Below are 16389 nucleotides of genomic sequence, written 5' to 3'. Positions count from 1 at the left end.
AAGACATAATAAAATAGTATAAATACATAAAAGAAATTAAAATAAATAATACTATATCATAAATATAATGTAACAATTACATTAATATTTATCTTATAATCTTTATCTATTTTAACTTACAACAATAATATTATATCATAAATATAATGTAACAAATACATTTATATTTATCTTATAATTATTACAAAAACAAAAATAAAAATCGTTAGCACTAAGATTCATAATCCGAATCTGACTCTGACTCTGAAGATGTATGAGTTAACCCTGAATGTTCTTTTATTTGATCCCTAAGTGATCCTGGATCATAATAATCATCATAATCCATAATTTCTGCTTTAGCTCTCATATGAGTTTGTGGATCATAACCCAATCTCTTTTCTTGTCTATGCACAATTAAAGGGTGCAAATTTGACTCTGTAGAGACATTGGTAGTAGAATCAGTCTTAGTTGACTCACTATCCTGAGTAGATTTTCCTTTGCTAAGATTTTCTTTTTCTATATGATTATGAGGATCATTCACTAGCTTTTCTCGAATCTCCCTTTCTATTCTATTAGAATTAGAATTGGAGTTACCTGAATTGGAATCTTCCCCATCATCATTGTTAGGATCATCAGGATCTGCATCTGGAGCAGCCATCACAGCTTTACCTTTATCTTGAGTCCTAGAAGTACTAGCACCAGCTGTACCAGCAATCTCTGACTCTCTTTGTCTTGATGACTCCCCCTGAATGTTTGCAGTCTTTGTATCCATAGCATCATCATCAGCATCTTGATCTTGACCTTTATTCTCTGGCTCACCAACTGATGGTTGTGCATGATTAGGACCTTGAGCTGGATCTTGATCTTCATGATCATCATCTCTTGACTTCCTTGCTAGCTCATCATCCTTACAACAACTCTTATCTCCCCCTTGAGCCAAGAATTGGTCAAGGCTAGAACCAAGAGAATGAACAAGAGCTGTCATTAAGTCCATCTCTTCTTGATGCTTAGCAGCTTGGAGCTTTAACGGACTCTCGAAAGCTGTGACCCTCATCTCCAACATCTTCTTCTCTCAAAACAAACGACTCAGCTGCACTTGAACAGGAGCAACTGGACGTGACGTAGAAGCAACATCAGATGCAGAGGCATGAGGTGGCATCGTAGCTTCAAATGAAGGCATACGAGCACTGAAAGTTCCTGTGGGAGGCATCTGTGGTCTTTGCAGAGGAGCCAACAGACGTCCCATGATTGTAGAAACAGGAACTGTCGCCTGAATAGGAGCAGACGAAAGCCTAGGAGCAACAAGTGTCGGCTCTGGCTCTTGACGAACTGTAGACTCCGGAGCAGTAGGAATCGTAACAGTTGTAGCCTCAGTAACAACTTGTGCGCGAGAACCAATTCCTCTAATAATAAACTTTGGTCTCGACCTTCTCTCCCCAATAACATCAGCAGAAGTAGTAGACACAGAAACAGGAACATCAGAAACTGAAGCTCTTAAAGCAGCAACCAATGGAGTATCGCCAACATTAGGTGCATGAGACCTCTCCATGGCTTCATTATAAGCAGCGAATTCTCTATCAACTTCAGCTTGAGATCTTGCTTGTCTTCTTCTTCGCTTCGGCAATCTCTCTTCCTCTTCTTCATCTTCTGAATCCTCAACAACATTAACAGGGACTTCAGAAGGACCAACATCAACATCAACTGGAGTAGAGGTAGAAGCAGAAACTCTAGTAGATGGTGGTACAAGATTCGTAGGATCATCAATATCCTCCATGAGAGCATCCATATCTGAATCATGCTCCAGATCTCCAGCATACAGAGGAACATCATTGAGTCCCTCAAACTGATTAGCTCGCTCTTCATGAGGATCATCTTGAGCCTGATCATCACCATCAGCAGCAGCAACAACGGGTTCGTCATCTTCCCAACCTTGTCTAGGGGCAACATAGTTAGGATTGATCAAATGTCCGAACAATGGTGGATTATCAACATGTATCGGATGATCTCTACCCGACAAGTGCTTCAAACTTTCAACAAATGCCTTATAAGTAAGACAACCTAAATTGAACGTAGGACCGTCAAATGGCAAATCAGCTGCATAGTGACGAATGATTATCATCATAAATATTGGAAACAGAAAGAATTTATTTTCTGTACCAAATGACCTCAACTGCTTCTCCAAATTATCAAAAATGTACTGAGAAAAGCTGTATGGCTTGTTCAGCACCAAAGCAACCATCTGAGAAGCGTTCTGGATATTCATCTGGTCATAGCCTGTACTCCGATGACTAATGGACCTCAACAAATAGTAAGCTAGCAACTTCCATTTGCCACGAAGATGATTCCTGAAGTATAGGTGAGAAATAGCACCAGTATACCCCATACGACGTAGAGCACCGTCACAAAATTCTTTTGAAAAACCAGTCGGACCTTGCTCTATCTCGACATCACCTAAGTGTAATATCGTCCGTAAGTCTCCAGCCGAGAACGAGAATGAACGTCCTCCAACAGTACTGCGAATGTACGTATGATCACCCATCTGCACTGAACGGGCGGAGTTCCAAAATTCCCGAATGAAACTAATCACCAACGAAGGGTTCTCTGTTACTGCAAACTGAACACGAGAACCTGCAAGAAATTGTAGGACACCGTGAAACTCTGATGTGCACCCCATCTGAGTAATACTGAGATCGAGTGCAACATTATGCTCCTTGACAAACACACGAGCATTATTACCTTGTCCCGCCATACCTGCACAAAAACAGACAAAAACGACAAGAAAAACAATAAGTTAGTATAAACGAAATTAAAAATTAGGGTTTTGGTTTTCTGCTTCGTGATAACGTCATCACGAGGAGGATTTCCTTCGTCGTGACGTCAACACGAGCCAAGCATGAACCCAGAAACACGAAGTAAAAACATCTCCATTTGATGTTAAAATTAAACAAAAACATCATCGTGGACTTGTTTATGGTTCGTGTATGCCCAGAAAACAAAATCGAAACTAATTCGATGAACACGAAGTTGGTTCGTGTTCTTCGTGTGAATAGTGACCGAAACACAAATCTTCTTTGATTAATCTTGATTTAACACTTGTTTACTTAAAGTTTTGTTAGATTTAACATGTTTAAACATTAATTAGTCTAATTTTAAGTCCAATTGAAGTCCAAATCATCAAAAATCAAAGATCTAATTCGTGGTTCGTCCGAGTTACTGTTCACGCGAGGTAAAATCGAAAATCGGGCATTATAACAACTTGTAATCGTTAATTCTTATAGTCAAAACATCAAGCAATCATCCTAGATTGGAATTATACCAACAAATCTGGATGAATAACACGAAGAAAGAAGGAATCGATCGTAATAGGGAGCGGATGAATAGTAGCACGAAGGAGACGAAGTTCGTGTGATTTACTTAGGGTTAAATTTCGATTAATGGTAAATAATGAATAGTAATAACCCATATATATATATTCGAATCCACATGGGCCGGGCCGAACACTTAGCTCGTGGGCTTCGTGATGATGTCAGCGCGACGCATGCTGACGTCAGCACGAGGTGATTTTGAATTTTTAGATTTTAAACCATATAAACTTCATTCCTTAGCCAAATTTTGCGAATATTCCAGAAATTTAAACAAGTAAAAAATTCCAGAAATTCCAGAAACATAAACCTGTAGATACTCGTTACTAAAAAACCTGTATCTACTCGAATATGCAATCAAAAATCATCCGTACTAACTTGTCATCACAATAATGTATCAAATAAATCTTACATTATTATCTTGACATAAAATCGATCATTTCTTCATTGATGTTTAACTCAACAATGCAAACTTACATTAAAACATATTTAATGTATAATGCTTTACAATACATCAAAATATCATATCAACAACCTATCACATTACATCTTAGGTTGTGATCTTGAAAATAAACTATAACCTATCACACTAAGTCTTAGGTTAATAAATAGGCAATGATGCATTCCGCATGTAGATTAATCGTGATATATCCAATCCGACTTGTTTCAACATGGTATTCAAATGAAATTTGATATCTGTAACCTGCACACTTAACAAACTTTATCAATGCATCAAAAACAATAAAAATAACATAAATATGCAAAACAACCAAAATCTTAACCTAACAATCCTTACAAGATCTAAGGCAAGTCCAATCTTTGTCAAGCATACTTATCAACAAAAAACAATTGAAATTTCAAAAAAAAATTACATGAAACACATTCAAAAATATTTTAACTTTTCAATTTTCAAAACATTTCATTTTATAAATTAAACAACTTATGTATTAATTAGAAAATCCATCTTTTAAACATTTATACCGTAACCAACAAGACTTATATAATTCACTAAGAATTATAACTGTTAATGCTTATCAAATCTCTCGTGCAATAAGAACTAGTTTGACACACAAACTTACACTTATTACAAAAATAAAAATAAAAATAAAAGCAAAAACAAAACAAAATAAAAATAAAAATAAAATAAAAAACTAAACTACTTTATTTATTTACAAGAAATTCTAAGTTTCTGCAGATTAGATCAGATTAGCATTTACATAAGTCTGCAAGTGAGAAATAATTCTCTTATTATTAATTATGAACAGTGACTCAACCACGATTACCGGTATATTTGTCCTCTTAAACACTCGGTACTTCCAGTTTCCTTTGAGTTATGACACTTTTGACATACCCTGGCCAAGGACAGTCACCATGTAACCCGAGTAGCCTAATATGCCATTGAATAGTTTGCGAACTTATGTGACCCACATTCAGATATACTTCCGTAATCGATACAAGCACTAAGATAACAAATATTCAATATATATTCAAAAACATCCTTAAACAAATCATGAGACACTTTTTAGATAACAGAATTTAATTACTTTGTGATTTAACTTATTTGCTTTTGAATTTCATTATTTATAAGGAACCCGCGATTTTCTATGAGATCCGTGTAGTGAACTTTCTGACAACCTATCCTAAGTTGGAAGCTTTAGGTAGGCTAGGTATACAAAGACACCCCGAGGACATACTTGTCCGAATCTCAAAGACCACATTAGCCCTCTAATTTTCATTCATTTCATTTACATAAACAATATCACATTTAACTTTCATGCTCATGATTGGTAGAATTTTTTACCTATATATTGAACAAATCTTATAGTAATGCTAGATCTTTCACAAAATTTAAGGACTAGATCAAAATTCATTACTGAAAAGCAAGCATTCTCAGCCATATATCTTCCAATATATTCTCAGCCATACAATATTTCCCACAAGAACATTGTATAAATTAAGTTCAGATTAAGGAAACCTTGCTACTTTGTGTCTACCAATATATCCCAAATTGTAATCACTGAACTAAGCAGTTATATTACGATTAAGCAGACTTAAAAGCTAAGTATCCTCACTTCTAATCATCTGACAGCAATAACTTAAATCTCTCCCATATTTTTGTCATTTTCTCATTTTTCACATTTTTATGATTTTCATGACACTAAGAACTCTTTTTGTATTTTTATGACTCTAGCTATTTACAGACACAAACTTACAAAATTAGTTCTTTGAGAGATTTAATATGAATCAGCATTCTTCATCCCATTGAGAAGAATTAGCTTCTCAAATCGAGTCTTATCAAACGCTTTGGTATACAGATCAGCTAAATTATCATCGGTTATCACCTTTTCCAAATGAATTAACCTCTTTTGGGCACAATCACGCAAGAAATGATGTCTAATATCAATATGCTTGGTGACCTTATGCATGACAGGGTTATTTGTAATATCTATAGCTGACTTATTGTCTATTCTAATAGGAGTATCAAGAAAATCCATACCTGGGAACAACAGCTACCAGCAGCCATATACTCTGCCTCACATGAAGACTAAGCAACACATGTCTGCTTCTTGCATTGCCACGATACTAATCTTCCTCCTAACAACTGACAACCTCCAGTTGTAGACTTTCTGTCATTGTTACAACCTCCAAAGTCCGAATCAGTATACGCAACAAAATCAAATGTTCCTCCCATTGGATACCATAGACCAAGCCCTTGGTTTCCCTTAAAATAACGTAGAATACGTTTTGCTGCAGTCAAATGTGACTCTTTCGGACTAGCTTGAAATCTAGCGCAAAGACAAACAGCGAACATAATATCTGGACGTGAAGCAGTCAGATACATTAATGAGCCAATAATAGCACGATAATAAGTTGCATCCATAAGTTCATCTTTCGGATCAAGAACTCCTAAACCATGATTTTGCTGAATAGGAGTACCATATGTCTTGGACTCTAACATTTGAAACCTCTCCAAGATGTCATCGACATACTTAGACTGATGAATAAAGAATCCATCTTTCCTTTGATCTACTTGTAGTCCGAGGAAAAATTGTAATTCCCCCATAGCACTCATTTCAAACACATTTTTCATGCTCATTTCAAACTCTTTGCACATCTACGTAAACTTGTACAATTAGATAATCTCGCTTCTTCCACTTGATAAACAATGTGTTGTCTATCGATCCTCTTGTAAATACATTTGTCAACAAATGTGTCAACAATTTCTCATACCACACTCTGGGTGCTTGATGCAATCCATAAAGAGCCTTATCCAGTCGATATGCTCTTCTTGGATAAATCGGATCATCATACCAGGTGGTTGGTGAACATACACTTCTTTTTTGACTTCACCGTATAAGAAGGCACTCTTAACGTCTAACTGATACACCTTTATACCTTTGAAACTTGCATAGGCTAAAAATAACCTTATATATTCAATCCTAGCAACTGGCGCAACAGTTTCGTTATAGTCATATCCTTCTCGTTGTGCAAACCCCTGAACAACCAAACGTGCTTTATTTCTAGTAATGATCCCTTTGTCATCTCGTTTGCATTTATATACCCAACGAGTGCCAATCGGTTCTTTACGTCTAGGCACATCTACTAACTCCCATACCCCAAGTTTTTCAAATTGAGCTAATTCTTCTTGCATAGCTTCAACCCAACATGGATCTTGAAGTGCTGCCTTAACATTCTTAGGTTCTACTTGTGAAATGAAACCAGAATATAAACACTCAGTTATCAATCCAGTGTCTTTCACTTCACAAAACAAACTAGTCAGATCCTTATTCAACTGATTTCTAGTTCGAACAGGTTATGTAGCATTTCCAAGAATATTCTCAAGTGGATGATCTTTATTAATTCGATATTGAGGAACCGAATCAACATTCAGACTTTCTCCTAAATTTTTTCTAATCTGAAACTCATGAGAGCTAAAATCATCTTCCGATTCTTCAGAAATAGGATCATCATCAGGCAGTGTAACCTTCGATGGAGTAAGTGATGTAGTGTTCGCGGGTTCACTATTATCTGAATCTGGTGTATTATTCTTGTCCTTACCACTTTCATCAACATCAATAGTAGACTGAACGTTGGTTTGAGTAGTATCGACATTTCGAGTAGGCGGAGATATAGGATTATTATCCATGTGATCTCTTAAAATAATCACATCATCAACTGTCTCAGGATCTGAATAAGAATCAGGACCATGTAGTGAACTAAACACACTATCGTAATCGAAGTTTTTGCCACTTCCAGAATGAATAGTGGGCTTATGACTGACAATCTTGACATTTGTTCCCAAATCAACTTTGCCGGTCTGTTTGTTGTCAACCCGTCGAATTGATGTTCCCGGTTTATAACCCATGAGAAATCCCTCTTCAACCTTTGAATCATACTTTGACTGAGGTAGATACTTCAAGAAAGTACACGGTACACCAAATGGTTCAACATTCTGTAAATTTGGTTTCTTCTTATGTAGAATCTCATAACATGTCTTATTATGACGCTTAACTACAGTAACCCTATTTAAAATATGACAAGCTGTATTCACCGCCTCCGCCCAAAACATAGTAGGAAGCCCTGAATCTGCAAGCATAGTTCTGGCTGTCTCGATTAGTGTCCTATTCTTTCTTTCAGCAACTCCATTCTGTTGTGGTTCATATGGAGAACTGTATTGATGTTGGATTCCCTTTTGACAAACAAAAGACATCCATCACATTATTGTTGAATTCAGTTCCGTTGTCACTCCTGATTCTCTTAACACGAACTCCATAAATGTTTTCAGTTTCGACAAAGAAATTTATCAAAATCTGTGGAGTTTGATTTAAGAAAGAATACCCATGAGAATCTCGAGTAATCAACAGTAACCACCAAATAGTAGTACATCCCACCGATACTTCTTACATTTACTGGACCAAATAAATCCATGTGAAGTAACTCGAAAAGATTGGCAGTAGAATTCTTTTGTTTCGGTTTATGTGCAGACTTTTGTTGTTTACCTTTCAGACAAGGTACACATTTTTCTTCCATTCCAAACCGTTTCATGGGAACACCGTCAACCAAACCATGTTTGACAATGTCATTCATCTTTCGGAAATTGATATGTCCCATTCTTCTATGCCATAATAACGATTCAGATTCGTTTGCTTTTGATAACAAGAAAACAGACTCCTTTGGATCATCAACACCTAACAAAAGGCCATAGATGTCTTTCTTCCTAGTAGCTTTTAGCAGGGTCCAGTCTTCAGGAATAACATATCCTGGTTTCAGTATAAGTGCTTCTTTCTCAGTAAAATGGACATTATTTCCCTTGTCACAAATCTGAGAAACACTTAATAAATTATTTGCTAACTGTTCCACATAATTGACCTTCTCCAGCGTAATCTTCCCATTAACAACATCACCTTGGCCCGAGATGTTGCCACCCTTGGGACCTGTGAAACTAACATACGAACCATTTACATCTTCATAATTGGACAAAACATTCTTGTCCCCTGTCATGTGCCGAGAGCATCCACTGTCAACATACCAAAGACTGATAGGCTTCCTTGGTTCTCCCTGCACATCAGACAATAAGATGGTTAGTTTCTGAAGGAAACCCAAACCTTTTGAGGTTTAGGTTTTCCGAATTCATCTCTAATGATCAATTCGGTCCAATATCCATCGCTCTGTAAAGGAGCCTTGGATGAAGATGGTGTCACAGACTGTTTCTTAGGTGAAGTGAAACGAGTCTTAGGAGGTGAATTCCTTGGTGAGTGAGTACCAAATATAGGTTGACTTCCTAATCGATCATAGAATTTAGACGAACTATTAATTCTAAAAGGAGGAGATCGATTTTGTTGAGCTATCTTCCTAGGTGAATTACTCCTTTGAGGTGTACGAGAATGACTCGGACTTACACTACTAGAAGTAGTATTCTGTGAAAGTCCCTGTCGTTTAAGAGTCTTAGATCTATTATTATGAGCAACAATATCTGAGTCACTAGATCCTCCAGAAGACATACCCTTTTCTGGACATCTCCGTTTCCTATTTGGTCAGCAACTATAAACATGTCCTACTTCATAACAATAGAAACAAGATTTTTTAGCTCTTGCTTTCTTAGCTTGAACATCAAACTCCGCTGAAGTCATGCCTAAACGTTCCTTAAGTTCAATTGTGGCTGACTCCTCTTTTGATAAACCAGTTGACTCATTTTTACCCGAAAAATGTACCTTCTTTTGAGAATTCTTATGAGTCTTATATGGAGTTAAGGGGACTCCACTAGACGTAGATTCATCCTTATTCCATACTTTATCAATCTTGTCATGATCTATCTTTTCAAAATCAATTTCATTTGATGTAAAAACAGTATCACATCCTTTCATTGTAAAACATTTAATGTTCTTATCGACAGGACAAGTTGACTTTACTTGACTAGATCCTTTAGTAACACTAGCATCATAAACTCCATTCTTAGGATCCATTGGTTTAACAAATGAACATTCAAGCTTATGTTTCTTGTTAAGCTCTTTAATTTTATCAATTGAGCTTTTAGAGCTTTTAGGGGTCTATGGATCAACATTTTGTTTTTTTGAAACGATTGGACCAATTTCACTACTATCAATCTTTTCAGTAAGCTGTGTTATAATTATCATTAAATGGACCTCTAACCTCATTATAGCTCATACCCAAACCACTTTTATCTTTTGAATCTCGTGGTACAGGCTTTTGCATCTGCATTGATCTTATTAAATAAGATCCCCTAATTTGATCTAGTCTTGTATTAAGCTTAACTATATCCAACTTTGCGTCAACTAATTCTTTCTCCTTTTTAGAAAAGTCTTCAGTTAGTTGAGCATATTGTTCATTTCCCACTTTTTCCATCAGAACTGACTCCTTTAGTTTTCTTTTAATGCAAGAATATCCTTATCAGATGTACGAATCTTATCTTGATAAAGACCTTCTTGTTTTACCAAACCAGAAGTTTTGGCAAACAAAGAGTCATTTTCCTTTTTAAACATGTTGTTCTGACTAGTTAAGCTAATAACTGACTTATTCAAAATAAACACCTCAAGTTTTAAATCTGACACCATTTTACAAACGTCAATTATAGAAGATAAAGAACAAGATACCTTCTGATCTGCAGCCTTGCAATCTGCCATGTATGCAAAAAGTCTTCAGTTGTCATACCTTCAGGTATCACGAAGTTCTTCATCTGTTCTTCAATGCTCTTCATGGAAATATCATCAACAGGACTTGATGACTCTTCCTTTTCTTCAAATGCTTTTACTGCTGTCATTTGTTCACTCTCAGATCTTACGGTCTCAGCAACATTACATATATTCTTCTGAACTATCTCAGATGCACTTTCTTCACTTGAGTACACAACATAATCAATTGTTGCAGCTACCTCATCATATAATTCAACCATGTAGGCATGATTCGAGGTATCATCAGATTGTGTATCCCATTGATAAGTACCATCTGGATTTTGAACAACAACAGCTTTTGACTCCGAAAATGGTGACGAAATTGGCTGTTGTGGAGTAGAAGGATATGTAATCATTGCTTGCGTCTTATGATTGTGTACCATTGATAAGTACCATCTGGAGTAATACCGCCTTGATTGTAAATTTGACGACCAACAACGGTATTATCAATCCTCTTAGGTCGTTGACACTCTCTAGCAAAATGACCAAATCTATCGCAGTTATAACATTTCACCTTGGATTTGTCAAAGCCTTTAGTGCCATTGCCTACAGGTCTCCCAGTTCTCTGAGTGAATCTTCTCACCTTAATAGTAAGCATAGCTAGCTGCCATTGTAGATCCATTTCTTCCAAATCATCAGGATCTATTTGATTGTAATCCTCATCAATTATTGCAGGATCAGTAATCTTTCCTCCAATAAATGCTTCATGAGCATTACAAAAGGCTGAGTAAACACTCATTCTTCCTTCTGCAGAACTCATACTCATTGGCATAGAATGAAAAGATTGTACATTGCTCTTGACATTCGAATGTGTATTGTCATAAGTAACATATCCAGCAATACCTTCAGCATCTACTATTGGTGTAGCTTCCGCACCACTTAGAAATGCATTGTTTCCCGAGCTAGAACTTGCTAAATGAACAGACTTAGCATGATATAAAGATGGATCTTGTGTAAAATCCGAGTGAGTATATTTAATTCTTCTCTTCATGTCTCTGTTCTTCAGTTTGGAAACTACCTTTTCAAAGTCCCATGTACTGTATTCCTGATCATCTTGAAGTTGATGAACATAATCAGTCCATGTCTTAGGCAGTGAGTCCAAAAACTTATCAACTAGCTCAGTTTGAGGATAAACAACCTCAAAGTACGACAACTCAGTGGTCAAATGACTGAATCGAATAATAATCTCATCAAGAGATTCTCCTTTCAGTCCATTAAAGGCTTCATACTGGCGCTTCAGAAGCTTGATACGATTCTTCTTCAAAGTTACATCGCCCTCACAATACCTTTCAAGAGCGTCCCATAAATCCTTTGAAGTAGTGTACTTTTTGAACAGATGTACACTATCTTAAGGCAAGGCCATAGTAAGAGTGGACAATGCCTTTCCCTCAACTGCATATCTTTTACGTTCTTCAATAGGCATCCAACATAAGTATACCTACCGATCACTGCATTCTTTTCATATGAAGGCCAATCAAAACTTTGAGTTATCACAAGCCACGTTTCCATGTCAGTGAGACGAATGTAGTCTTCAAAACGTCTCTTCCACATCCAATAATTTTCCATACGGAAAAGCTTTGGAGGTGTATTACCCCGACCAACCTCATGAGCGTGCATGATCATCTGGCTGATAAGTAGGGCATTAGGTGAGTTTGCGGAAGCTGGTATAGTCGTCATTTCGAATCTTTTGAATTCAAATAAAACGAAATACTACTTAGTTCGTGTGGCATGAAAGACACGTGGCACAAGGTACACGTCGCACGAAATCAAATGAAGTCACGTGGCACGAAGCTGTATGACTTCCACGAAGTACACGTCGCACAAAGTGAAGCACGAAGTACACGCGTCATGACCTAAGTTACGAAGGGTAGTTCGTGTTGACGTGGCACGAAGTAAAATGGAGTGACACGAATCACACGTGACACGAAGTGACAATGACGTAAGCACTAAGCAAAACCTACTTTGTGCTGACGTAAGCACGAAATATTACACGAAAAAGAGCACGAAAAAGCAAATTAACACGAATTTTGAACGAAATTGCAATCAATAGCTAATCAAATGATCTTAAACCTTCTGGTAATCAACCTTAGGGCTCTGATACCACTTGTAAGGTGCCCTATTGTTGCGTGGATCCTAATAAGATGTGATTCGTTATATCAAGAGTGCGGAATCCTCTTGAGATAACTAGATTTCCTATTGCCTTTTGTTGATTAATAAGCAATTAACCAACCCAAGGAGATGCACAAGGCTTGTGGTTCGTGTAGGAGATCACACGAAGGAACAAATAACCTTGATTCATAAATTCGTGAATAATTAACCAAGATTCACAAAACGATTAACCTAATTCCGTAAATTAGGTCTTGTATTTATACTAGATGTGTTTTAGTTCATGTGGGCTTAGGCCTTAATCGATTATTAGGCCCGAATTAACAATAAGTCAATCTGCCTCGTGCTAACGTCAGCATGAGGCTGATCCTTCATGCTGATGATGTCAGCACGAGGGACGTGCCTTTGACTCTTTGTTTGACTTTGTTTGGCTCGTACATAACATCCAATCATCGTTTAAGTGTTCTACGACACTTATAAACCTTGATTCTATGTTCTTGTACCTGCAAAACAATATATAACACACAAACACAATATAAAACACAAACAAATATTACATTGAAGTTCAAATGTAATCATTAAATATCAACACAAGTTCTTATTTAAATGATTACAAACAAGTTCCTAAAAGATAAATGATAATCAAATCTATGTTGCGATTGTCATAACGAATCTGCATCTACACAATGTGATAAATGTTTTATGATGAGCTTGAGTTCTGTCAACCCATTTTCTTTCGGTACACTACTATTTACTCTGAAAGTGGAGGCCTGTAGTTAGAGAGTTGCGCAACTAGATTTCGTCCACCCACCCATAAGTGTAACAGTGGAAGGTTGGTTGCCTTTGTGACAACCTTCACTTCCAGTCCGACCATAGTGGTGCTCTAGCTACCTTAAATTTAAATGGTCATCTCCATGGCAAGACCCTATTATTATTAATACGGCACTTGATTGACAGCTTGTGCTATGAAACAGATTATATATATATATTGTTGGACTTGATAAAATGGTAGTAGTAGTGGCTCAAACATTTACTCATCAAAGTTTATTTGAATTATGCCCATGTGGCTAAATGATATTGATATTATTATGTTGGATATTATAAGTTGAACATACGCTTTGGAAATGATTATTTGAAAGAATACTTGGAAGTTTTATGACTCATTATCCTTGAATATGGTTGGTATATATATATGTGTGTGTGTGTGTGTGTTGTTAGTTAAAACCTATGAACTCACTCAACTCTCGTAGTTGACACTTTTTCTTCATGCTTTTCAGGTTTAGAGCAGTAAGTTAGCTTCATGGACCGCCTCTTGGATGTTATGTGTTTGTTGTATGGTTGGACAAGTAACGCAAACATTTGATCTTTTGATTATGAATTTGGTTATGTAATGGATTTAAACATCATCTCGAACTTGTAATCTTTTGGGTTTGAATGTCATTTGAAAACTTGTGTTGATGTTTTATATTTAAGTCTTTTGTACCATGTCGTTCTGTGGCATCTCGTGTTTCCACCTTGGTCGGGGTGTTACATTTTGGTTTCATACCAGAAGGTTATAGTTTGTTGGTGATAGATAGCATTCGTTTAGGGTTGTTTAGACGTGATTCTTTCACGAGTTTACGACCGGAAACATTGTTCTTGACTTTTATTGGTTGTTGCAGTAGTCGAAGGTGATTATTTGGCTTTTAGGGTGTCGATTTCAAGAGTTTTAAGGGTTTCAACATCGTTTGCGACCTCTCGGGCTCGTATTACCTCATCCTGCTAGACTTACGACCTGGGTAGCTAATTGCGACCTCATAAGTTCAATTGCGACCTCGTCTCTCGTATACGACCTCGTGGGCTCCATAAGACCCCACCAGCTCACATACGACCTCAAGACACTAATTGCGACCTCGAATTTTCACAACCTCGTTTATTTTGAACAGTTTGCAAATTTTACTAGCTCGTTAAAAATGATGTCACAATTACCCGCAAATTATCAATCTTTGTTGAGTTAATTAATTCTGATGGATCACGAAACCGGAAAGGCCAACTCACCGCCCAAGTTGATAAGCCTTGATAGATATTTCAATTGGAAGGGCAAATTCGAATCATACTATAGACTGATGGATGTCTGAATGTGGATTTGTATTGACAACGGTTATGTTCATCCAATAGTGCCTGGTGAAAAGGAAACTGCAGATTCGAGTGGTGGAAAGCTAGCCACGTATGAGCAAATGGATGTTGATAAAAAGAAAGACTACGAGGCTGAAAGTAAAGCTTTGGGGTCACTCCGAATGGCTCTCTAAGGGGAAATCTTGCATCTGTTAAAGAAGCATTGTGAAGGTGATGAAGATCTCAAGAAAGAAGAAAAGACCTGTTAAAGAAGCAGTATTATATTTTCACTAGCTTCAAAGAAGAATCCCTTGATGAGATGTTGATTCATTACAGTCATCTGTTGGTTAAGCTTGCCTACTTTGGGTAGAAACCTGATCCGAAGGAGGTTATCAATAAGTTGCTAGAAGCTCTTCCAGTGGAGGGATTACAGCTTTCTATCATGGAGATGATGAAAGATTGAAGATGACGATGGATTCTGACAATAACTTGATGTATGTAACTTCTCCAGAATCAGCCATGGTTGTTCATAATGGGAATCAGAATGGTAGTTCTCCAAGCTCGGGTTTATCAAGTATGCCAATGAGCATAAGATCTGCTGATGGACATCTGGGCATGCTCGCTTCGTTTGTGTCTGCTCATGAAAGGCTAATTGGAGGAAAACTAACTGATCCCGAACTGGTTAGGGAGGATTACAAGCAAGTTGATCCAGATGATCTAGAAGAAATGGACCTGAACTGGCAATTGGCTATGTTAACATTGAGAGTTCAGCGTTTCACCGATAGAACTTGAAGGAAGGTTACTGACGACAAAGTGTAATTTGATAAGAGAAAAGTGAAATGTTTTATGTGAAGTCCCTCATCGATGGTTTAACTCACTATTGTAAAATACGACAAGTCAAGTATGCAGTAGATATGGACTAGTATTTACTTAAAGATAAGTGCAAGTATATAAATAAGTAAATACAAGACTTAAGCAAGTAAATAAATGAGTAAGTAAAGGTGGAAAACAAATGTAATTTTCAATGTGTATTTTATTTATTGATGTATAAACAAAATACAAGATTGTTGCGGAACCTAGATAATACCAAAGTAAATATCTAAACAATCTTATGAATTACAAGTGATCTATACTTGCTAAATATTCTCCTTGATTAAAATACTTAAAGTTGTGAAGTATCACTGTTTAGATCGAGAGTATTTAAGCAAGTTCACCAAATTGCAAAAAGTAACTTGAACGAGTGAATTGGCTTGGTATTTATAGGCAAAATAATCTCAATAGTGATTATTTTGCCTTAGAAATGTGGTTGGGTGCATTTAAGAAACTTAGGTATTTTTCTTAAATGCAACACAGAAAGTACAAGGATAAAGTAACTTTGATTGTGACTTGTCACCTTTTAGCCAACCACCTTTACAAGCGTGTATAACCTTTTACATTGGACAAATGAGTTATCCGGGTAAAGGCGTGTAAAGGTATAAAAGTCAATTCCTCCTAATCAGTGTTCAGACTTGTAAGGTCTAGAACACTGACAAGGACTCCAGTCGTTGATCTGGTAAGTCTGCCAGTGGGTTCCACCACTTGTCAGTCTTCTTCTTCAGACTTTAGTCTTTGACTTTAGTGAGAAGGTCTTCAGTAGAGTAAATCTGGACTGGAGTGAA

The 16389-nt window shown here is 36.8% G+C and overlaps 1 protein-coding gene across 1 annotated transcript in view; it reads left to right on the top strand.

Moving 5' to 3' along the window:
- LOC122610351 overlaps positions 1–15523 on the top strand; it is a 35759-nt gene extending 20236 nt beyond the window's left edge. The window contains exons 8-9 of the mRNA XM_043783345.1: positions 14795–14890; positions 15243–15523. Coding sequence (XP_043639280.1) covers positions 14795–14890; positions 15243–15523 — 377 coding nt within the window. The remainder of the gene's footprint in view (positions 1–14794; positions 14891–15242) is intronic.
- The last annotated feature ends 866 nt before the right edge of the window (positions 15524–16389 follow it).

Source organism: Erigeron canadensis, chromosome 8, assembly GCF_010389155.1.
Source record: "Erigeron canadensis isolate Cc75 chromosome 8, C_canadensis_v1, whole genome shotgun sequence".
NCBI classification, from domain to species: Eukaryota; Viridiplantae; Streptophyta; class Magnoliopsida; order Asterales; family Asteraceae; genus Erigeron; species Erigeron canadensis.
The sequence above is the reverse complement of the archived record's forward strand: the minus strand, read 5'-3'. Positions and strand labels throughout refer to the sequence as shown.